This window comes from Mobula birostris, chromosome 13 (genome assembly GCF_030028105.1).
Source record: "Mobula birostris isolate sMobBir1 chromosome 13, sMobBir1.hap1, whole genome shotgun sequence".
Classification (NCBI taxonomy): Eukaryota; Metazoa; Chordata; class Chondrichthyes; order Myliobatiformes; family Myliobatidae; genus Mobula; species Mobula birostris.
The window spans coordinates 61,902,861-61,927,835 of NC_092382.1; the positions used below are offsets into that span (position 1 = coordinate 61,902,861).

The 24,975-nt window shown below is 45.1% G+C and overlaps 1 protein-coding gene across 1 annotated transcript in view; it reads right to left on the minus strand.

The window, feature by feature from the left end:
- Positions 1-903: 903 nt before the first annotated feature.
- The window catches only part of LOC140206891 (NACHT, LRR and PYD domains-containing protein 3-like), a 43,516-nt gene continuing 19,444 nt past the window's right edge, over positions 904-24,975 (minus strand). The window contains exons 4-12 of the mRNA XM_072275161.1: positions 21,027-21,314; positions 20,301-20,473; positions 13,091-13,262; positions 12,927-12,992; positions 4,058-5,825; positions 2,790-2,876; positions 2,470-2,640; positions 2,143-2,310; positions 904-1,981 (exon numbers count right to left, since the gene is read on the minus strand). Coding sequence (XP_072131262.1) covers positions 1,894-1,981; positions 2,143-2,310; positions 2,470-2,640; positions 2,790-2,876; positions 4,058-5,825; positions 12,927-12,992; positions 13,091-13,262; positions 20,301-20,473; positions 21,027-21,314 — 2,981 coding nt within the window. The 3' untranslated portion in view covers positions 904-1,893. The remainder of the gene's footprint in view (positions 1,982-2,142; positions 2,311-2,469; positions 2,641-2,789; positions 2,877-4,057; positions 5,826-12,926; positions 12,993-13,090; positions 13,263-20,300; positions 20,474-21,026; positions 21,315-24,975) is intronic.

Below are 24,975 nucleotides of genomic sequence, written 5' to 3' on the forward strand. Positions count from 1 at the left end.
CTCTCCATATCCCCGATCCCTTTAGCCACAAGGGCCATATCTAACTCCTTCTTAAATATAGCCAATGAACTGGCCTCAACTGTTTCCTGTGGCAGAGAGTTCCACAGATTCACCACTTTCTGTGTGAAGAAGTTTTTCCTAATCTCGGTCCTAACAGGCTTCCCCTTTATCCTCATCTTCCCATCTTCTTGGAACAGTTGTTCCATTCTGAGGTCTCCCAAGTCAGGTCTGCCATGTACATCAATTGTTATGTGCCGATGGTGATAACATTCCTGTTTCTGCCCCACCGATTTCAGCTGGTTGATATGCTATCACCCACTTTTATCCGGAGAAGTCACTGACGGATTTGTTTTGTCGGAGGGAGCTTCTTTCTGAATTTGACTGTGGTAGTCTGTGATGAAACGGTGACCCTGGTTTTGTGTGTAAGGACGGTGCGTAGGGAGCTGCACTTTGTGTCTGACCACAAAGTTTTGTGATGGGACGGTGCCGAGGGAGGTTCGCTCTGTGTCTGATAACTGGTGAATTGATTCGGATTGTGTACTAACACTGTGTCTGACCCGAGATTTTTTTTTTTTTTTTTGATTGGACGGTGTGTAGGGGATTCGCTGTGTCTGACCCTGGTAATGTGTGATAGGACGGTACGGAGGGAGCTTCAGTCCGTATCTGACGCTGGGAGTGTGCGACGTGATAGTGCCTCACCACGTGTTTAATGTCGGTGTTCCACTCGCATTCCTCCCTCTTCGGGACATCTGTGGACTCGCGCCAGATATTTTATCGGTGCTTCTCATCTCTTCATTCGATTTTGTCTGCGTGGACGAGGCGTTACAGCGGTCTATACAGTTCATCATGACAAATGTAAATTAAACAGTGCGTGGCATTCGGGAATTAGTAAACTGCTCACCGTTTTATTTACAAAACCATAAAAGTTTATTTGCACAACAAATACACACGGTACAACCACTCATATTTTACAATACTGTGAGTACACTCAGTTTAAAAAAAAAAATGGTTACTAGCGTCTATTAAACAGTCGATTCCCTGTGGGGCCCAGCGCTCCCGGAAATCCCCTAATGTACCCATTGCGACGCATGCTCCCTCTCCGAGGACAGCTGGGCACGAACGCATCCTCGGAAGGGGGACAACCATTCGGACGGGCACAGCCCTCCACGTACCGCCGTCTGGATCCGTGAATAACCATTTTGGCCCGGCCCAGGAACAATCCCACCAGGAGATCCTCCTTGCGACCCGCCCTGTTCTGTATCGGGTGCCCGTATATGAGAAGCGCGGTGTTGAAATGCAGCCCGAACCTGAGCAGCAGCATCGTCAGATACTCATACAGGGGCTGCAACCTCTACCACAGTCACACACAATTACCTGACCGCCGACAACGAGTGACAGGTTGAATAATCAGTCCCGTTTCTCAGCGACACTCTGCATCGTAGAGCCTATGTTTATAAAATCACACCTCAGGGTAGTGTCCGAGATCGCTGCAGACCAGTGTCACTGCCGAGGGATTTGTCAATTTAACATCATTATATCGGCCAGACTGCCGAATGCACCGTCCTCAACTCAAAGTGAACAAAAGCATCCTCTCCCGGGATAACCCCACCCTGGGAACTGAGCCCCACCCACGGAGTCTTCCTGTCTGTGTATTTTCCCGGGGTCACACTTGGCGGAGCTCTCAACACGGACGAACGCTGGAAGGCAGCGACACTTGACGTAAGGCGGAATACGTCACTGCGGGGCCAACTCTGACGACACAGAGGGCTCGCCCAGGACCAGGGTCCATTAGATCCGTTGGAAATTAAAGAGCAGGGCGCGCATTGAAGGAGGGAAGGAAATCGGTCAAAATACCCCTATCCCGCGGGCGGGGATGTTCACACATGCAGACGTTCACAGCTCCACTTTCAGTCCGGGTCGGAGTTCCGTCAGAGACTCCAGTTCCATCTTCCCTGTCTCACTAAACTGATTCCCCGCTAGGCTGAAACAGATGGAGGAAAAAACTGAAATAAATGGATTACACTATAGTGTCGTAACAGGGAACTAGGGTTAATTTTCAACAACACACACAGATAAATATCACCAGAAAACCCGTGAGTCCGCTGATATTTTATCACATTGAACATTAACACAAACACTCACCGGATCCATTCTAGATGCGAGAGGTTCAGTACGAGGCGACGGAGAGCGGGGACAAATAGGTCTGTGAGCGAGTTTGATGCCAAGCTCAGCACCTCCATTGATCGTTTTGTACTGAGATCGGACGCGAGATCCTCGGCACCAGAATCTGTGAGCCCGACACTGTAGAGCCTGGAGATGAACGAGAGAAAGAGTAAGAGTAAAGGACGCAGAGAGACAGGAGACGGTACAAATCCCCAGAGTTTATCAGTAATACAATTACTGATCACATTAATATTTGGTCTCAGACACCCAATGACTGTAAACACAATCTCTCAGTCTGGTACTTACCACAGTTTCTGTATTTCACACTCCGGGTTCCTCAGAGCCACGGACACCAGTTTCACTCCAGAATCTCCCAGTTCATTACCACTCAGGTTCAGCTCCACCAGTGATTGGTTTGTACTGAGAGCGGAGGCGAGATGTTCGGCACCAGAATCTGTGAGACCAACGTAGTCCAGCCTGGAGATGTGAGAGAGTGGGGCGAAGGATATAGAAACAGGAGATAAAAATCCCCAGTGTTTATCAGTAGCACAATTAATGATCACATTATTGTTCAGTGTCAGACACCCAGTGACTGTAAAGACAATCTCCCACAGCCTGGTACTTACCACAGTGTCAGTACTTTACACTCCTGGTTTCTGAGAGCCGCAGCCACCACTTGCACTCCTGAATCTCCCAGTTTATTATCCCCAAGTCTAAACGCAAACAGACAAATTGATGAACAATGCGATTCAAATCGTGGGTCTCATGAAATTTCTTTCACTCGGATATTTCAGGAAACATTAAACCCTTCAGTAAATCACTGGTCGGAGTTCCCATCACTATCAAGGTCCCTCACTGCCCTGCTCCAGAGTATTCACCGAACGTCAGTAATGTAGTCCATAGGTGTGACACAGAAAAATCACCAGATTCTGTCTTATTCCACGATGGTTAGAAAAGTGTTGGTGACTTGAGAGGGTCAGAAGGGCGGGAGAAAGTTCGGCAGGAAGGAGAAAATGTCGATTGAAATGGTGGAAGGGATCCTCAAAGCGGGGAGTGGGATGAGGAAGAGAGATCCAACAGGAGACAGGGGGATGGGGAAGAGAGATCAGACAAGAGGAAAGGGGATGTGGAAGGGAGATCCCACAGTACGAAGGTGCATGTGGAAGGGAGGTCCCAAAGGATGTAGGGGAATGGAAAGAGATTCCATAGGAGGAAGTAGAATAAGGTGAAGAGATGCAATCAGGAGGAAGAGAGATCCATGATGAGGATAGCCAATGGAAAAGGTGAACCCACAAGACCAGGAGGTAGAAATAGATTGCACGGACGGGTGTGTCTAATTAGAGGCCCACAAACCGGAGAAAAGAGATGCGCCCATGAGGTGTGGGTATCTGGTAGTGAGCACAGTCACACAGGTGGACTGATGGAAATCGCAAGGCACAGCGAAGGGAAGGGAGAGGGAATCTCACAGAAGAAATGCTCTCCCACTGACTCGGACAGTCTGCTGACGGTCTCTTGTCCCTCACCGGTAAGGGGGTGTGAATCTCTGACCCACCTGCTGCAGTCAGTGTCGGTCTGGGTGTTAGAGACAGTAAGAAGGAACATTGTCAATGGACGTGCCACAGGCAGCGAGAATCACGACCATTCCTGTGATTCACTGCTATTAAACCAGTGGCCATTGTTCACTGATCTGATGACGTCTCCAACGTCCCTTTACAAGGAATCCCAGAACCCTCTCGTCCTTGAGGAATACCGACCAATCTCCTGAGCATTTTTCACAATTCTTCACAATCTGATTTACCAGAGTTTTACACAAATTCCCTTACATTGAAACAAGACAATGGAACAGTTTCGCTGTTCAGAGTAAAAGTTAAAAAAAACAACAAAAAAAAAATACCTCAAATCTTGGCACTTGTGTAGCCCGGGTCCCAGCCGCTGGATTCCTTCACACTGAATATGGCAGTACTCCAGTTTGAGCTGTTTTATTGTATCACAGAGTCCGATAGCATGAGACAGGACCGCGCAGTCAATTGGGGTCAACGTCATCCCGCGGAATGAAAGTGTCTCCACAGATCCCAGTGCAGTCCGAGCCAGTCCACGATTCTGAGACTCAAACAGGTAGTGCAATGTGTTCAGGAGGCTCTTTTTACCAATTTCAGTCTCTGTGTTTCTAATCTGACGTTCAATCTCCTCCTTCACCCAGTCAATCACCCGGCAGGTTCTTTCATTAGCAAATGGACCCAGAAACTCCTCCAGGCCCCGAGATGTCATTGGGGAGGAGAGACCAGCAACAAAACGGAGAAATACTTCAAATCGCCCATCTGTCGTGTTGTGGGCCTCAGTGAGGAAGTTCCGGATTTTCCTGGGATGTATAGTCAGGAATTGTGCGACTGCAGCTACAAACTCTTGGATGGTGAGGTGTGGGAATGTGTACACCACACACCGGGCAGAATTCTCTCTCTCCAAAAGCTCCATCAGGAACCCGGACAGGAACTGCGAAGGCTGCAGATTGTAGCTGATCAAATCGCCATCTGTAAAGACGATCTTTTTCTGGGACAGCCCTGTGAAGGCCATCTGACCAACCCTGAGTAACACATCACGGAGATTCTCAATATCACGGCCGTGGTTTTTTAAGATGTTGTAAGTATAGTAGGAATATAATTGGGTTATAGTTTTGGGAACTCGCTGGGGGTCCCTGTCTCTTTGTGTGAAGAAGGGGCCCAGTGCCAGAGCGAGGATCCAGCAGTAGGAGGGGTTGTAGCTCATGGTGTACAGGATCTCTTTCTCCTTCACGTGTTTGAAAACAGCTGCTGCCACCGTCTGATCTTCAAAATGCCTATAGAAATAATCCTTCCGTTCCTCACCAACAAATCCCAGGATTTCAGCACAGACACTGATCTCCGCCTTTTCCAATAAATCTAAGGCAGTGGGTCGGGTGGTCACCAGCACTGAACACCCTGAGAGCAGCTTGTGCTGGATTAAACTGTACACTATGTCAGACACTTCACACCACCACTCAGGATCTGGGCACTGGTGCTTTAGTTCTGTGTCTCTCCGACCGTCAGCAAAATCGATTCTGTGCTTGAATTCATCCAAACCATCGAATATAAACAACAATCCCTCTGGGTTCTTCCAGACCTCTCTCAGGAAATTCCCAAAGTAAGGATATTGATCCAGAATCAGTTCCCTCAGGTTTATTCTACAGTTAATAGTGTTTAAATCCCGGAATTTGAAACTGAAGACAAACTGGAATTGTTGGTATATTTTCCCCGTGGCCCAGTCATAAACAAACTTTTGTACCATTGTTGTTTTCCCGATCCCCGGGACTCCGGCCACGACAGCCGAACTTCCCGAAGATGATCGTGTGAAGAACCTTTTCATTCTTTCCCAGGAACTATATGAGTAACTGCTCTGAAACAGATGATCAATGCGGATTTTCTCCAGCTCTCCGCGGAGATGTTTCTCTCTCCACTCCTCGTGGTCTCTGCCTCTTGCCAGCAGCTCATGCTCCACCAGTCTCCGATCTCGAAGAGTAGAAATGACCGTGAGCTCAGCGTATCGATCAACCAGCTGGAAAACCTTCACCTTCTCCGTCATCAGGATCGTGTTCACTCTCAGTGTTTCAGTTTGTATCCGCAGAGTCTCCTTGTGTTTCTGCTGAACATCTTCCATGGGAACAGAGAACATTGTCAAAATGTTAAATGGCTCATCTGACAAGGAACTGTATAACTGCATTTCAACATTCAGTGTTTAAGATTACATGAATTAATTCAAGACTCCCTGGATATTAGGACAGAAAGTAACATTTTGTTCACAGGCACCTGAATTTACAGCGATGAATGTCCCAGAAAATGTCCAATCCTCATAATCTGGTACTGATTACTTGTGAAGGTGAGCATTCCCCTGGTATACTATTGCAATCCTGACTGCACTTCCATCAAAACAACATTTCACTATATTTAGAACACTACTTGTATCATTAACAGGCGTTGTTAATATTCATCTGGTGTGGAAATATGGAGAGCAGGACACTGTGCATTTTGGCAAATCTGCACGCTGGGTAGTTACAGGTGTCCACTGCTCTTGTATGAAAATAGGAGGGGAATATGCGTGAAGTTTTGTATCGATAACGCATTGGAATGATAAGAACGAAAATGGGTAGTTTTCAGTTTTAGAGATGGAGGAGCGGTGAAAGACGGTATCTCTGTGAGTGAGAGAGACCACAAGCGTCTGAGTGATTTAAGTCATGTTTCTGGGAGAGGGGGTGCAGTCTTAGCAAATGCTATTGATCAGTCTGGCAGTGCGGGTGTGGGGCGCTGTATTATGGGTCTTCTGTCTGTCAGAGTTGACCATGGATGCTGGGTCCCGCTGACTAGATACGCAAGCCAGGACACTACGATATGGAGAGAAAACTGCTGCCCATGTAGCTAGCTCCATCTCTCCATGCATCTGATGAACCCAGAGGAACGGCAGAGACCGATACGGTTTGGAACCAGAAGCGCTGGCGTTGCCAGTCTGCGTTGCTCCAGCTCCAGGCTTTTCCCATTGGGTTGTGACGGGGTCCTGAATTACCCTTATAAACTGTGCTCGATTACCCCCACGAACTGTGCTTTTGAAAAAAGACAGAGAGAGTTATTTAACACAAACACCTTAAACACCTTGTTTACAAGAGAGAGGGAGGGAGAGAGAGAGAGAGGGAGAGGGAGAGGGAGATGAAGACTGCTCACAGGTAATTTATACTTTCTCCAAGGACACTGCCTGTTTGACGAGAGAAGGGAGGAGTTATTTGAGAGACAGTTGGTACTCAGTACGGTGAGATAAATAGAAGGTCAGATGATAGGCCTGAAACACATGATTTTGGACACAATGAGCTTTGTTGTGCCCACCGAAAAAGTGGGTTTTGGGGTATTGATCAGGCGGATCGATGAGTGGTTCTCGTAGTGCAGAGAAGGTGTGACCGGAGGGGAGTTATTTGTGTGTCCAACCCTCGCATGGGTTGATAGCTCCACCACAGAACAGCGGTCCCCTTTGTTGTTGTCACAGTTGGTGACTTTTAAAGGATTTCGGAGGACAACGGGAAGATCGACGGCGTCAGCTCACCTGAAGATTCAAATCTCTCCCTCTCTCTCTCTCCAGCACTACTCAACTCACTACCACGACCTGAACTGAATTTTACTCATTATCGTAAGACTATCTATTTACCCCTAGACTTAAAGAAGCATGGTTTTCTTATATTTCCACATGTATATAATCATTGCAAACCTGTTTGATTTATCTGCATTTATATTACTGTATTGCGTAGTTACTAACAAATATTATTGGTTAATAGCAATACTGGACTCCAAAGTGTTTTGTATTTCTGCTGGCTCTTTAACCCATCACTGTGTACGTGACAGGGTTTACTCCCAAAGTCTTCCCAATGAGGGTAAAGTTGCAAAGCAGCGGAGGGTTGAGATCAGAATTTTCCTTCCTTTGGATGAGCGGCCGGTCATGGCCGACGAGTCGAGTCCCATCTGCCCGAAGCGACCGGTTTTAAGTCGCCAATCACTCGCCTGTGCCCTTCTCCTGTCGGAAGAGATGCTTCCACCAACGTATCCCCACGACCAACGCCAGTATAAAATCTTAGCAACCAAGGGGCTCTGTATTATTGACAACGATAAATCGGTAAATTGGTTTATTATTGTCACGCGTACCGCGGTACAATGGAAAACCTTTCTGCATGCGATCCAAACGGATAATTTAATCACATCGGTACAATGAGGTCGTACAAGGTAAAAGAGAACAGCATATTAGAGGGAAACAGTGTTGCAGTTGCCGAAATCATTGGCAGGTCAGGTTTTTTTTTGAACTGTTGCCCTAAACTGTGGAGTTCAGCACCTAACACTACAGTACTGGTGAAAAGTCTTCGACACAGTTATAACTAGGGACACTGAGACTGTAAGGGATGCAGACTCCAGTTGTTACTTTTAAACACACGCGCAAAACTTTTGTTTATTAATTGAACCTTTCTTAACAATGCCATTATTTTATCTTTTATTTTCTAATTTCCACTGTATCCCAGATTGAACAACATCGTCCGAATTAGGTGCTTTATAAAGAACTTATTATTTCTATCCTTTCACAGTTCAAACTGTTAAATCCTGAGGTACGGTCATATCCAAGCACAAACATTTCTCAATTGATAGGCAACTTCAGACTCCTGTCGTGGTGTATACTATTGTGACTTTCGGAAGATTTACATGGGTGGAGCTAATTGTACGAATGTACAGTGGTTTTGGGATGAGACCAGTTGGGGATATTACTATCGGGACAATGTACATTTTGTTCACGTTCCACATTCTTTCAATTTCCCTTAAATTCGGCATATTTCTGATGTTTTTCATGAATTGATCTCTGTCAGTTATGTGTGTTTGGAATGGCTATAGCTATTTTAAAACGTTGTTTTTGCTTGTTTATTCTGTAAAATTACAGCCAGAGAGTTATTGTGTATTCTCCTACCTGTAACAGTGGATTGGCCATAGTTGGATGTGTAGGACTCTAATACTAAAAGTGGAGCAGGCTTGTATTTATGGTAAGGTATGGTGTCTTTCATCAGTTGTAGTTTAAGCAAGATTTTTGTGAATGTTGCTGGGGGGCGGGGGTGGGAACCGAACTGAAGTGAGGGAGGAAAGGGAGGCTGGCTCACAAATAGAGAAAGCTTGGAGACAGTGCGAAAGGGAGGATAGGCAGGTGATAGGGAAGGGACGCGCTCAGTCCTATGGATTGAGATCTGTCTATTTTAATGCGAGGAGTATCATGAATAAAGCGAATGTGCTTAGAGCGTGGATCAGCACTTGGAGTTTTGATGTTGTGGCCATTACAGAGACTTGGATGGTGTAGGGGTAGGAATGACTACTTAAAGTGCCAGGCTTTAGATGTTTCTGAAAGGTCATGGAGTGGGGGGGGGGGGGGAGGGGGCGGGGGAGGTGGCGCTGTTGATAAAAGATAGTGTCATGGCTACAGAAAAGGAGGAAGTCATGGAGAGGTTGTCTACCGAGTCTTTGTGAGTGTAACTTAAGAATAGGAAGGGGTCAACAACTCTACCGGCTGTGTTTATATATATATATATATATAGACAACCCAATAGTAACAGGAACATCAAGGAGCAGAGAGGGAGACAGATTCTGGAAAGGAGTAATAGTGACAGGGTTGTTGTGGTGAGAGATTTTAATTTCTCAAATATTGATTGGCATCTCCTTAGAGTGAGGGGTTTAGATGGTGTAGAGTTTGGTAGGTGTGTTCAGGAAGGTTTCTTGACACAATACGTAGATCAGACTACAAGAGGAGAGGCTGTACTTGATCTGGTATTGGGACGTGAACCTGGTCAGGTGTCAGATCTCCCAGTGAGCAGAATTCTATCTTCTGCACCATAGTATTGGAGAGCGATAGAAACAGACAAGTTAAGGAAACGTTTAAATGGAATAAGAGGAAATACGGGGCTATCAGGCAGGAACTTGGAAGCATAAACTGGAAACAGATGTTGTCAGGAAAACGTACGGAAGAAATGTGGCAAATGTTCAGGGGATACTTGCGTGGAGTTCTGAGTAGGTATGTTCCAATGAAACATGAAAAAGATGATAAGGTACAAGATGTACAAGGTATACAAAGGCTGTTGTAAATCTAGTCAAGAAGAAAAGACGAGCCTACGAAAGGATCAAAAAAAAATCTAGGAAATGATAGGAATCTAGAAGATTACAAGGCTTGCAGGAAGGAGTTTACAAATGAAATTAGGACTGCCACAAGGGGCCATGAGAAGGCCTTGGTGGAAAGGATTAAGGAAAATCCCAAGGCATTCAACAAGTGTCGGGCAGGGACAACTCCAGGTTACTGAAATCAGTACTCTACGGAGAACTCTCTCTTGGCAAGAGATACAAAGACCATTTTAAGCAGCAGGAAAATATCGAAGTCAACGAATGTCAGCAGCCGGCTTGTGACAGAGGCCGCAGGACATTGTTGAACTAATTTTAATGATGTGCCATCTTGTTACCTCTTACTCTTCACAAGTAAAGAACCAGCCATCCATACACATACACATAGAGATAGGCACCACACACACTTTACTATAATTCTTTTTTTTTTGGTCTCTATTATGTTTATTGCATTGTGGTGCTGCCGCATTGCAACTAATTTCATAATATATGCTGGTGATATTAAACCTGATTCTGAGAAGTTTATCTGACTGTTCTGTACATTTTTATATCTGCTGTTCCTCTTCCTCATACTGTCCTAGTCCATGTTAATCTAAGTGTGCTCGAGTAAACATAGTGCTTTCTATTTTTTTTTTAATTTGAGTTCTCATTTTTCTTTACAAATCTTTCAGATCCGTTTCAGACCAAGATACTACACCAAAAAGAGTACGTCAATATGTACATAGTGAGTGTTCAGTGTCTATTCTATTTTTACTTCTCAGCTCTGTTTGGCAGATATTCTTACACCTTGATGTAAATTTACTATTTCTTTAGGTTTGAGGTTAATTCAGATTTTCTTCAACCTTGAATTAACTTTTGTTGGAAGATTTTCCTTTATCACACACTCATCCATTTTCTTATATGTTTCATATTCACCTATCGGTTGTATTGTAACCTCATGCTCTGCTTTATATTCTACTAACTCTACTGCACCTTTCTTTATGTTCAATGTTCTGTACTTTTCTGGTCTAAGTTTCATGTGCAACTCTTTGGAAATTACTTCCATTATTTGCATTATTTGTTTTAGATTTATTCATGCAAGAGCAAGTAATTTCAAATCATCCCTGTATAGCTGTCTCAAGGTATAACTCGCATGTTTGTTTGTTTTTTTTTGATTTGTTTTTCTGAAAAAATAGAGAGCGGGTTTAAAGCTAGATAAAACCATAGTGAGCTTAGTGAGTCGCTCTAGAAAATCCCCACATTTATTTTGATAACGGTGGTTGTTCCGCTGTGGTTGTTAATAGGGCAATTATTGTACACAAATGCTTTATCAAATCTTGTGGAAATTTCACAAGTATTCGATGCATTTCATAGATATTACGAATTTCTCTTAACCATGCAAGGGAGAAAATCAAATGATTTTTAATAGACAATATAACGCTGAAAGAGCACTGCGTTCCCCAGTGCTTGATATAGAATTACACAATCTATTATCAGTTGTTCCTTAAATCCGTTCATACCCAAACAGTATCTTTCTGCTCTTCTGTAAGTATATTGCGGTTATCTAAGTGAGTGGTTATTAGTTACGAGATACACAGTGTTACAATTTTATATATAAAATTGTCATATTATTATTAAGAGCGAATAATAACATAGTAGGTGACCATTCAGCAGCCTTATAAATGCAGAATTAAAGCTGCCCTTGAGGCTGGTCTTACAAACATTCTGCCTTTTTTATCTACTGCTCCACAGGAGAATGAAAGAAAGAATGTTTGAGGTGGGTTACGGTTCAAGAGCAAGGCTTTGGCTGGGGGAAGTCGAGTTTTGCTAACTTGATTGAGATCTTCCAGGAGGTGACAAAAGTGATGGATGAAGTTACACATGGATATTGTCTACTTGGATATCAGCAGGATGTTTGACAACGCCCAACACGAGAGGCATATACAGAAAATTAACATGTTTGGGAACCGTGGTGAATTGTCCTGGCTGGCGGGGACCCACACATTGGGAGAAATTTCTTTCGCTGACGTATGGTGAATCTGTGAAATTATTTTCAGAGACGGCTGAGGAGGACAAGTCGTTGGGTATAATGAAAATGGAGGTTAATACGTTCCTGATTAGGAAGAGCATCACCGTTTGCTGGAAGAAGGCAGGGTAATGGTGTAGAGAGGAACTGCTGAACAGGTTCATCAGGATGTTGCCTGGATTCCGTGGCATGTGAGACAAGTAGAGGTTTGATAAACCTAGTTTGTTTACTCTAGCGTTAGAACAGAGATCGGACAGAGGTGTAAAAGTTTGAGAGATAAAGGATTGGGTAGACAGCCTGTATTTTGTTTGTTTGTTTGTTTGTTTTTTCCACACAGGACCCATGTCTTGTACCAGAGGGAATTTGGTTAAGATGAGATGGGGTGCATTTACAGCACTTATGGGTAGTTTGTTTGTTTTTTTTTCCACAGGGTAGTGCCTGAAATTTACCGTCTAGGTCATGTCGGAGGCAACGATGTCATAGATGCTCCTAGACACACGTGACTATGCAGGAAATGCAAGAATAATATAGAAAGAGGATACTGAAGCGTTTTTTTTTCCTTCTGTTCCAGATATATAAAGAGTAAAAGCAATTGAGAGGGTCGATACCGGACCGCTGAAAAATGATGTTGTAGATGCAGTAACGGGTGAAAAGGAAAATGTCAGGGAAAAAAAAATGTGGAAGTCGCGAGAGTATTACAAAATGTAAAGAGCATCACCGGACAGATTTGAGTTTCTAGTGCCATTGCGAAGGAGAAGATGCTTCGGTATCTGAAAGGTCTGAAAATAGAGAAGTCGCCTGCACTGCACGATACAGAGTATCAGGAGACTCCTTGGGTTGTGTGGGCATTCCCAGAGCATTTGGACCTGGAGTGAAGACTTCTGCAGAACCAACAGCTGGATTAATAGAAAAAATACATTTTAGAATATTCAGGCTGCAGCGAGAGATTCTCTGAATTGTTACTGGAATTGCAGAGATCACCGAAAGATTAATGGTGAATTTTAATTCCGAGATTCTGTCAAGTCACAGCCTGACATTTGAGATGTAGTTTGAACTGTGCATTCAGCACTCACCTATCAATTGAGTGGGTAACTCAGATAACCCTTGGGCAATGTTCATGTACTTCTCTCTGTCAGGACCTGTTTAAATAAAACAAAAGTCCATGAAAACAGAGCTAAAATAATTAGAACAATTTATTTCAATGTGCATTTGTGTTCAGTGAGTGTTTTTTACGTACCGAGTTCCTGTATTTCCCTCAGTATTCTGTCCAACTTTGGTAACTCAGTCCTCCAGGTCACAAAGGATTCCCACATCGCCCGCCGGGCCTGGGAGCCTTTGCCCATCACCAGACTGAGGAATAGTCTGGAACTCTCTGTGCGGTGTCCCTTCTCTGTCAGTTCAGTGACTTTCTATAAAAGAAAAAAACAGTGAATTTATTGTAGAGCAAACAGACAGACATGGAGAATGTGCAGGAAAATATCTGTTCATGGCCCCAGTAGCTTCTGAACAGATGCACTTACTGGGCCGCTGCCTCATACTCCCCGGGTTCAGCCATTAACAGAGAAACAGTAACTGAAGGAAATTCTTCATCAAAATTGTGAACGAATAAGGATTTAGTGATACCCTACAGTATATTCAACGTGATTAATTTACTTCTCCATCAATTGGGAGCAAGAAGGCTAAGGGTGAAAGGCTAAGGATTTCCGGAGCGAGGCAGTTTTACTACTCGGAGTAAAAGAGTGGCAAGACTGCGCAGGCGCCTGACGTCAGCACGTAGAGTGAAAAAAAAATTAAAAAGAAGACCGCCATATCCAGCGGACAGCGGAGTGAGAGGTGGCAGAGTGATAGTGCTTTGGCTCAAACGGGCTGAGGAGGTAACGAACAGAGGTAGGTCTACTTGGTTAATTGCGGGAAGGGGACATATGTGGGAGGTTCTGGTGTCTCCCAGCCTCCCGAACGGCCATATCTGCACCCGGTGTGTCGAGCTGCAGCTCCTAAGGGACCGAGTTAGGGAACTGGAGATGCAGCTCGATGATCTTCGTCTGGTCAGGGAAAGCGAGGAGGTGATAGAACGGAGTTATAGGCAGGTGTTCACACGGGGGACAGGGAAGTGGGGCACAGTCAGGCGAAGGAAGGGAAAGAGTCAGGTACCAGATAGTACCCCTGTGTCTGTACCCCCTGGTAATAAGTTCTCCTGTTTGAGAACAGCCTACCTGGGAGAAGCAACAGTGGCCGTGCCTCTGGCACAGAGTCTGGCCCAGTGGCTCAGCAGGGTAGGAAAAGGAAAAGGAAGGCAGTAGTGATAGGGAACTCTATAGTTTGGGGGTCAGACAGGCGATTCTCTGGACTCAGGAAACAAACTGGGATGGTAGTCTGCCCCCTAGGTGCCAGTGTCCTGGATGTTTCAGATCGCGTCCAAGATATCCTGCAGTGGGAGGGCGAACAGCCAGAAGCCGTGGTACATATTGGTACCAATGGCATAGGTAGGAAAAGGGAAGAGGTCCTGAAAACAGATTATAAGGAGTTAGGAAGGAAGTTGAGAAGCAGGACCTCAACCGTAGTGATCTGGGGATTGCTGCCTGTGCCACGTGACAGTGAATACAAGAAGAGAATGAGGTAGAGGATAAATGCGTGGCTGAGAGATTGGAGCAGATGGTAAGGATTCAGATTTCTGGATCATTGGGACATCTTTTGGGGTAGGTGTGACCTGCACAAAAAGAACGGGTTGCACTTGAATCACAGGGGGACTAATATCCTTGCGGAGAGGTTGTTAAGGTTACTGAGGAGAGTTGAAACTAGAATTGTTGGGGGGTGGGAACAGAACTGAAGAGACTGGGGAATAAACGTTTAGCTGACAAATAGAGAAAGCTTGAAGACAGTGTGTGAAGGAGGATAGGCAGGTGATAGAGAAGAGACGCGCTCAGATGGACAGTTTGAGATGTGTCTATTTTAACGCAAGGAGTATTATGAACAAAGCGGATGAGCGTAGAGCGTGGATCAGTACTTGGGGATATGATGTGGTGTCCATTACAGAGACTTGGATAGCTCAGAGACAGGAATGGTTGCTTCAAGTGCCGGGTTTTAGATGTTTCAGAAAGGACAGGGAAGGAGGCAAAAGAGGTGGAGCGTGGCACTGTTGATCAGAGATAGTGTCACGGCTTCAGAAAAGGTGGACGTCATGGAGGGATTGTCTACGGAGTCTCAGCGGGTGGAGGTTAGGACCAGGAAGGGGTCAATAACTCTACTGGGTATTTTTTATAGGCCACCCAATAGTAACAGGGATATCGAGGAGCAGATAGGGAAACAGATCCTGGAAACTTGCAATAATAACAGAGTTGTCGTGATGGGAGATTTTAATTTCCCAAATATCGATTGGCATCTCCCTGGAACAAGGGATTTAGATGGGGTGGTGTTTGTTAGGTGTATTCAGGAAAGGTTCTCGTCACAATATGTAGATAACTCTACAAGAGGAGAGGCTGTACTTAATTTGGTATTGGGAAATAAACCTGGTCAGGTGTCAGATCTCACAGTGGGAGAGAATTTTGGAGATAGTGATCATAATTTTATCTCCTTTAAAATAGCATTGACAAGAGATAGAAACAGATAGGTTAGAAAAGCGTTTAATCGGATTTAGGTGAATTATGAGGCTATCAGGCAAGAAATTGGTAGCTTAAATTCGGAACAGATGTTCTCAAGGAAAGGTATGGAAGAATGTGTCAAATATTCAGGGGATATTTGTGTGGAGTTCTGCATAGTTACGTTCTAATGAGACAGGGAACTTATGGAAGGGTACAAAGGCTGTAATAAATCTAGTCAAAAAGAAAAGAAAAGTTTACAAAAGGTCCAGAGAGTTAAGTAATGTTAGGGATCTAGAAGATTATAAGGCTACCTGGAAGGAGCTTATAAGGGAAATTAGGAGATCCAGAAGGGGCTACGAGAAGGCTTTGGCGGGCAGGATTAAGGAAACCCCCAAGGTATTCTACAAGTATGTGAAGAACAAGAGGATAAGACGTGAAAGAATAGGACCTACCAAGTGTAACAGTAGGAAAGTATGTATGGAACCGGAGGAAATAGCAGATGTATTTAATGAATACTTTACTTCAGTATTCACGATGGAAAAAGATCTTGGTGATTGTCGTGATGACTTGCAGCAGACTAAAAAGCTTGAGCAAGTGGATATTAAGAAAGAGGATGTTCTGGAGCTTTTGGAAAGCATCAAGTTGGATAAGTCGCTGGAACCGGATGAGATGTACCGTAGGCTACTGTGGGAGGAGAGGGAGGAGATTTATGAGCCTCTGGCGATGATATTTGAATCGGCAATGGGGACGGGAGAGTTTCCGGCGGATTGGAGGGTTGCGGATGTTGTTCCTTTATTCAAGAAAGGGAGAAGAGGTAGCCCAGGAAATTACAGACCAGTGAGTCTTACTTCAATGGTTGGTATGTTGATGGCGAAGATCCCGAGAGGGAGGATTTATGAACATTTGAAGAGGTACAATATGTTTAGGAATTGTCAGCAGGGCTTTGTCAAGGGCAGGTCGTGCCTTACGAGCCTGATTGAATTTATGAAGGATGTATCTAAACACATTGTTGAAGGAAGAGCAGTAGATGTAGTGTGTATGGCTTTCAGCAAGGCATTTATAAGGTACCCCATGCAAGGCTTAATGAGCAAGGAAGGAGGCATGGGATCCAAGAGGACATTGCTTTGTGGATCCAGAACTGGCTTGCCCACAGAAGGCAAAGAGTGGTTGTAGATGGGGCATATTCTTCATGGTGGTCTGCGACCAGTGGAGTGCCTCAGGGATCTCTTCTGGGACCCTTACTCTTCATGATTTTTATAAATGACCTGGATGAGGAAGTGGAGGGATGGGTTATTAAGTTTGCTGATGACAGAAAGATTGGAGCTGTGGATACTGTGGAGGGCTGTCAGGGGTTACAGCCAGACATTGATAGGATGCAAAACTGGGCTGAGTAGTGGCAGTTGGAGTTCAACCCAGGTAAGTGTGAAGTGTTTAATTTTGATAGGTCAAATATGATGGCAGAATATAGTATTAATGGTAAGACTTTTGGCAGTGTGCAGGATCAGAGGGATCTGGGGGTCCGAATCCACTGGACGCTCAAAGACAGCTGCGCAGGTTGACGCTGTGGTTAAGAAGATATTCGGTCTATAGGCCTTCATTAATCCTGGAATTGATTTTAGGAACCGAGAGGTAATGTTGCAGCTATATACGACCCTGGTCAGACCCCACTTGCAGTACTGTGCTCAGTTCTGGTCGCCTCACTACAGGAACGATGTGGAAGTTATAGAAAGGGTGCAGAGGAAATTTGCAAGGATGTAGCCTGAATTGGCGAGCATGCCTTATGAGAATAGATTGATGGAACGCGGCCTTTTCTCCTTGGAGCGACTGAGGATGAGAGGTGACCTGATACAGGTGTATAAGACGATGAGAGGCATTGATCGTGTGGATAGTCAGAGGCTTTTCCCAGGGGAGAAATGGTTACCACAGGAGGACACAGGTTTAAGGTGCTGGGGAGAGGTACAGATGAGATATCAGGGGTAAGGTTTTTACTCAGAGGGATGAGTGAGCGTGGAATGGGCTGCCGGCAACGGTGGTAAAGGCGGATACGATAGGGTCTTTTAAGAGACTTTTGGATAGGTACATGGAGCTTGAAATATAGAGGGCTATGGGTAAGGCTAGTAATTTCTAAGGTAGGGACATGTTCGGCACAACCTGTCGGCCGGAGGGCCTGCATCGAGCTGTAGGTTTTCTATATTTCTAATGAGCAACATTACATCAAAAAGATGTGACAACAAGAAAGGAAGAGAGGGGAGAGCGAGAGAGCGAAAAAAAAATGATGGTGGTCATCACTGAATCGTGGCTGAAAGAAGATCATATTTGGGTGCTTACATCCAAGGATAAATATTTAATCGAAAGGATAGGCAGGTGGGTGAAAGGGTTGGGTTGACTCTGTTGTCATAGAAAAATAAAAAGTCCTTATAAAGAGGTGACATCTGACTGAACGATGCAGATGTTAAGAAACTGCATAGGAAAAATGACCCTGATGGAACAGTCACCAGGATGTGGGCTACAAATTCCATTGGGAGAGAGAAGAGGCATGTAAAGTGCTCAATATTAAAATAGTCATGGGAAATTTCAATATATAGGAAGCTTTGCAAGATCAGGTCAGTGCTGAATCCCAAGTGAGGGAATTTATAGAATGCCTAGGAGATGGCTTTTGACAGAAGCTTATGTTTCAGCCCACTATAGGAAAGGCATATGTGGATTCGTTGTTGTGTATTGCACCAGATTTGATTGGGGAGCTTAAGGTAAATAAAGACTTACGAGGCAGTGATCAGAAAACAGCAGAACCCACACTGCAGTTTGAGAGGGAGAAGGTGAAAGGTAGCTGTATCCGTATTATTGTGGAATAAAGGAACTACAGAGGCATGAGAGAGGAGCTGGGCAATAATAAATTGGAAGAGGACACTAGCAGAGGCAACAGCAAAGCAGAAATGGATGAAGATTCTGGGAGAGATTCGGAAGGTGCAGGTAGAGGTAGATAATCCCAAAGATGGAAATTTATACCAAAGGGAAGATGATCAACCGTGGCTGATGAGGAAGTCAATGCCAGCACAACAGCAAAGGAAAGGGCATAGAATATAGTAAAATATCGTGGAAAGCTGGAGGCCTGGGAAGCTTTTACTAACCAGCATAAAGCAACTAAAAATCCCTAAGTAGAGAAAACATGAAATATGAAGATAGGCTAGCTAATAGTGTAAAATAGCTTACCAAAACGTTCGTCTGATATATATATGTATGCTCTTTGAGGACACCTATTGATTTTTGCGGTCATAAGGTATCAGCTTTGTGCGTGGTAGTTCATGTCTAACCAATCTTAAAGTTTTTACAGGAAGGTAAAGTTGATGAATCGAAGAAGTGGGTGTTGTCTCTATGGACTTTAGCACAACATTTGGCAAGGTACCGCCAAGGAGGGTGGTCAATAAAGTTCAGTTGTTCAGCATTCAACTTAAAATGGTAAATTGGATTTGACATTGGCTTTTTGGAAGAAGACAGAGTGGATATAGACTGTTGAATCCCTGACTGGGAATTTGTAACTCGTGCGGTGCCACAGGGATCGGTGCTGGTTCTGTTGTTGTTTGTCATCGTTATCAATGATTTGAATGAAAGTGTGGTTAATTGGATCAGCAAATTTGCGGATGACACCCAGAGTGGGTTAGTGTAGTGGAGAGTGAGGAAGACTATCAAAGCTTGCAGTGGTGTCTAAATCAGCTGAGAAATGGGCTGAAAATGACCGATGCAATTTAATGCAGACAAGTGTGACGTGTTGCAATTTGGAAGGGTCGATCTTATACAGTAACTAGTAGGACACAGAGGAGTGTAGTAGAAAAAAAAACGATTTGGGAATACAGGTCCATAATTCTTTAAAAATGGCAGCAAAGGTAGATAATCGGAAAGAAAGTATTTGGCACACTAGCCTTCATTAATGAAAATCTCGACTACAGAAGGTGAGATATGATGTTGAACGTGCATAGGACATTTCTGAGGCCTAATTGTGAGTATTATGTGCAGTTCTGATCACCTACTTATATGATAGATGTAAAGAAGTTTGAAAGAGTACCGAGAAAATTTACAGCGATTTTGCCGGGACTGAAGGACCGGAGTTATAAGAAAAAATTGAACAGGTTAGGACTTTATGCCTCACTACAACAAGAGGTCATCAGTAAAAGATGAAAGGTGAAAAGTTCAAGGGGCACATGAGGGGAAACTTCTTCACTCAGAGGGTGGCGAGAGTGTGGAACGAATTTACAGCGCAAGTTGTACAAGCAGTTCAGAGAAGACTGGATAGATAGATGAATGATAAAGCGTCATGGCCCGGTGCAGGTCAATGGGAATAGGCAGTTTCAGTAGTCCGGCAAGGAATAGATGGGCCAAAGGGCCTGTTTATGTGCTCTAACTTTTTATGACTATGACCTCAGCCAGTCATTTTTCGGGATCTCAGCTGGAGACCAGACCAGCTGTGGTTAGCAGTTTTCCCTCCCTCAAGTACCGCAGCGAAGCCAGTTGGCCCAATTTACAATCTGACAGTTTAATATTCACACTGAATTAATGATCTGAGGTGAATTTGACCGACGGTCCTGATAAGATGCAAAATTAAGTTTGGACTGAATGCCTTTTCAACAGTCCAGATATGAACTACTGCACTTCTAACACACTGATAAATACAGCAGGTGTGAGAGGAAAAGGTGACGTTGATTCTGCACTTCCCAGTGCTCCCCGCCTTAACAGCTGAAACCAGATTTGCTGGAGACAATCAGAGATCAAAGTCTCTGTTGTCACGTAGAATTCCTAGAATGTGCAGGAGATTAATATTGATCACTTTTCCCTCAGATACCAGCAGTTCGGTGATAATACACGAAATACACTCACCTCATTTTCTTCTCGACTGAAATGTCCCTCCTTTGTCAACATCCAACCGAGCCTTTCAACCTTTTCTTCAATCGCTTGTTCCAGTCTGTCCCTGTAGAACTTTGTCAGTTGGTACAATTGATATTCACCTCCCTGCGCCAGGAGGTCAGAGATTGCAAACTCTGGCTCTGTGACTATAAAATGAGAACGTAGACATGAACTCAAATATTCCTTATCTTCACGGCTCTCACAGCACTCAGCAAATCAATAATGTCTTGAAACTCAATATTCAGCCGTCTTCAGCAACAAACACGGATTTTGTACCAATTTCCAACACTGACCTTAAAACCTACCCAACAATGTTTGGGCATCACATCACCAGAAGGGCAACTTTACTGGAAAACTGACCCACCTCCAGCCAACACAATCCAGTTATTTAAAATTAGGCTGGGCGATACCTGCTGAGGCTGTCAATGATGCTCTTTTCCCAGAGATGCTCTCTCCATCTTGGCGAATACAGGTCATTTAATTCATACCCCGGACAGCCGCATTTCCTCCAATATACATCCAGAAAATCCTCAGAGTAGGTATTACATTTCCTGCAGTGGGTTAACCCGTGTCTCACTAAACCACTTGACACACACCCACACATTCCCCCTCTTCTCTAACCAACCCTCCAACAAGGCCTCACATTTTCCCTCCTCCCTGTCACATTCTGTGAACACATCATGCTTATATTTCACTCACCTGCCCCTTGTTGGGGACTTGACAATTCCGTGTTCAATGAGCCTCCGAGCTGACAGACAGTCGCCTCACTTGTACCGGTTCCAGGGTCCCGATCAGTGTTCCTGACGTCACTGTCTCTGGGCTGAATTTGCTCCACTTCCGCTGCGGCCGGACCACATTCTATTGGGACATTGCTCTCAATCCGACCCTGCTTTGGTACCTTGCTTCCCGTGTCCCGATCATCTTCCCCCAATAACTTCAATGGTAAGAACCTCCTGAGTACTGTTCGAACCCGATTTAACCTCCCACCTGAAATAAATGATGAATAGCAGGTTTAGAGTGATTTGTACTCGAAGAAGGATTCACAATGGGTGTCCGCAATGGAGCCGAGACTCTGTCTCACCAGATTTGGAGTGGGACTGTGCTGGTGAATGTGAATCACACGTCCTGCTAGGGGACCATCCCGATAAGCCACAGTAATAATAATCCCCGACTACGCGTTAGCTGAACACACTGATACCCAGCTGTTATTAATGGAACGGCCTCAGGTGATACCGGGAATTATCACTGGGATTATTTCCACAAACATAAATTTCCCTGGATCATAAACTGTCCAGTCACCTGTGTCACTCACAGACAAGCCACTGGATTACTCATGGTCCGATCCTCCAGATCACACGATCTGCGTTTGTTTTGTCACACACTGTCTTGTCCCCTGGGTCACAGACTGACCATTGACTTGAGACGAAAAATGTCCAGTCCCCTGGGGTACAGACTGACCATAACCTTGAAGCCATTGATGCCTAGTTCCCTGGGTCCATCCCGTCTCCCGGATGATAATCGTCAGGTAACAACTATACAAGTCATTGGCAAAAGGACAGTCTTGTATGCAGTTCTAGTAGCTAAACGTAAAGTCTCCCTTAGAGAACTTTATGTGCACTTACAGTTGCTAATCTACAAAATGGATGTGATTCAGCTGGGAAGAGTGTAGAGGAGATTGACAAGTACGTTACTGGATGGGGCTGTTTGTTTTTTGTGTTACATGGTTCGGGTAAAATTTGTCCTGGATCATGTGAGCTTGAAGGGTAACCTTACACACCTACATAAAATAATCAGGAATGCAGATAAGGTAGATGGTCATAGTCTGTTTCCTAGGTTAGGGGAGTCTGAGACTCGAGGGCAGAAATTTAAAAAGGACCGAAAGGACATTTTTTTTTTCACGTGCCGGTTGATGGGTATAAATTACATGCAGCCAGAGGAGGCTTTAAACACAAACAAAATTACAAAGTTGTGAAGATGTGGGCGGGAAAAAGGATAGAAGAAGTCTGCAAGGGAAATTTGGGAAAAGCTGCTGGGAAATCGGGCAAGCTCAGAGACATTTAGAACAGCATGAATTAGTTGAGAAGAAGGACCCGTTTCCACACTGTAATCTCTGTTTTACTCCACCTGGAATACAGAGTTGAGCACAATGACAATGCCTACCAGAGACAGAGACAGTTGGTCATTGGTTAAAGCGGATTTCGCATCAGAGATACAGGTAATTTAAATTCAGGTAGCAGATCATCTGAAGAGGGAAGTATTGAGAATTCACGTTCACCATTTGGCCACAGACCAGACATGGACTGGGGTATTAAAACAGAATCTGAAGTCAGGAGGGTGATGGTAGCGGCCAAAAAAGCAAGAAACAGCCACTGAAGTACAAGGAGCAGGACGAAGATTATCCAGAAAGCAAGGGAAATCGGGAAGAAAGGACGCTGGAGATGGACACAGGCCCTGAACGAGACTAGGATTCAGGGCCTAGGCTAGAAACACGGGACCCGGACGTGGAACTAGGAACAAGGAGACTGGACTAGGAACTCAGAACTCCGGAACCAGAGTCTGGACAAGGACCCGGAACCTGGGTCTTGGTTGGGACTCGAACCTGGGTCTTGACTCGGAACCGGAACCCGGGTCTAGGCTAGGACTCAGGACTGGGATCTTGGCAAGGACTCGGGACTAGGATTTTGGCAAGGACTCAGGACTAGGATCTTGGCAAGGACTCGGGACTAGGATCTTGGCAAGGACTCGGGACTAGGACTTTGGCAAGGACTCGGGACTAGGATTTTGGCAAGGACTCGGGACTAGGATCTTGGCAAGGACTCGGCACTAGGATTTTGGCAAGGACTCGGGACTAGGATCTTGGCAAGGACTCGGGTCTAGGATCTTGGCAAGGACTCGGGACTAGGATCTTGGCAAGGACTCCGGACTAGGATCTTGGCAAGGACCCGGGACTAGGATCTTGGCAAGGACCCGGGACTAGGATCTTGGTAAGGACTCGGGACTAGGATCTTGGCAAGGACCCGGGACTAGGATCTTGACAAGGACCCGGGACTAGGATCTTGACAAGGACTCGGGACTAGGATCTTGGCAAGGACTCGGGACTAGGATTGTGGCAAGGACCCGGGACTAGGATCTTGGCAAGGACTCGGGACAAGGATTTTGGCAAGGACTCGGGACTAGGATCTTGGCCGGGACTCGGGACTAGGATCTTGGCCAGGACTCGGGACTAGGATCTTGGCAAGGAATCGGGACTAGGATCTTGGTAAGGACTCGGGACTAGGATCTTGGCAAGGACTCGGGACTAGGATCTTGGCAAGGACTCGGCACTAGGATCTTGACAAGGACTCGGGAGTAGGATCTTGGCAAGGACCCGGGACTAGGACCTTGGCAAGGACTCGGGACTAGGATCTTGGCAAGGACAGGATGAGGTACTCCAGTACGGGACGAGGAATCTCCAGCACCGGGCTGGGCGAGGAACTGCTGGCCTGGGCGAGGCACATGGACTGGATGAGGACACGTATCTCAGACTTGGGCAGGGCTGGAACAGGGCGCCTGGACTTCAACTTGAGTGCAGCAGCACGGAGCCTCGGACTTGAGTATGGGAACACAGAGCCTTGGACGTGAGTACAGGAACACGGAACACAGAGCCAGGACACCTCCTTGGGAACAGGACGTAGGGCCGGGACCCGTACACGGAATACAGAGCCAGTACCACGTTTGGGATCAAGGCTTAGTGCCGGGGCACTACACAGTATCAGGACACCTCCTACGGAAGCAGCAGCAGTTCAATGAAATACACAATCTAGCAGGGGAAAATATAATAATAATAAACAAACAAGTAAACAAATTACGTATACTGAATAGATTTTTTTTTAAAAAAACGTGCAAAAACAGAAAGACTATATATTAAAAAATGAAGTAAGGTAGTGTCCAAAGGTTCAACGTCCATTTAGGAATCGGATGGCAGAGGGAAAAAAGCAGTTCCTGAATCTCTGAGTATGTGCCTTCAGGCTTCTGTACCTGCTTTCTGATGGTAACAGTAAGAAAAGGACATGCCCTGGATGTTGGAGGTCCTTAATAATGGACGCTGCCTTTCTGATGCACCTCTCCCTGAAGATGTCCTGGGTAATTGGTAGGCTAGTACCCAAGATGGGGCTGACGAGATTTACAACCTTCTGCAGCTTCTTTCGATCCTGTGCAGTAGCCCCTCCATACCAGACAGTGATGCACTGAAGAGACCCCAGGATTATCTAAAATGAAGTGTCTCATGATCCTCAGCCATTTCCAAGGCTGGCAACGCTCTCGGCTCGGCTACAGAAAACAGAGTTCGGAAAATTCCCCTCATCTACTTTGCGCAGCGAGGAGGAAGTTGATAGCTTCCCCGACAAAACCTGAAATGCTGTATTATCACACAATCTCTGAAGTCCCGGAAATGTTCTTACAACCTGCCTCTGAATTTTATAAATGAAAGTTGGCGATGTCTTTTACCTCTGAACAGGCCCTAATGAGCAACAAACCGTGAACCTGGACTTTCACGTAACAAAAAACAGTTGTCACATTCCTGTTTGTGTTTAACTCTCAACCTGTTGATTCAGGTTCTCCGGCTCCTTTCACTCAGGTGAAGCTTTGCATGGTGAGTGGAGTCATTCGA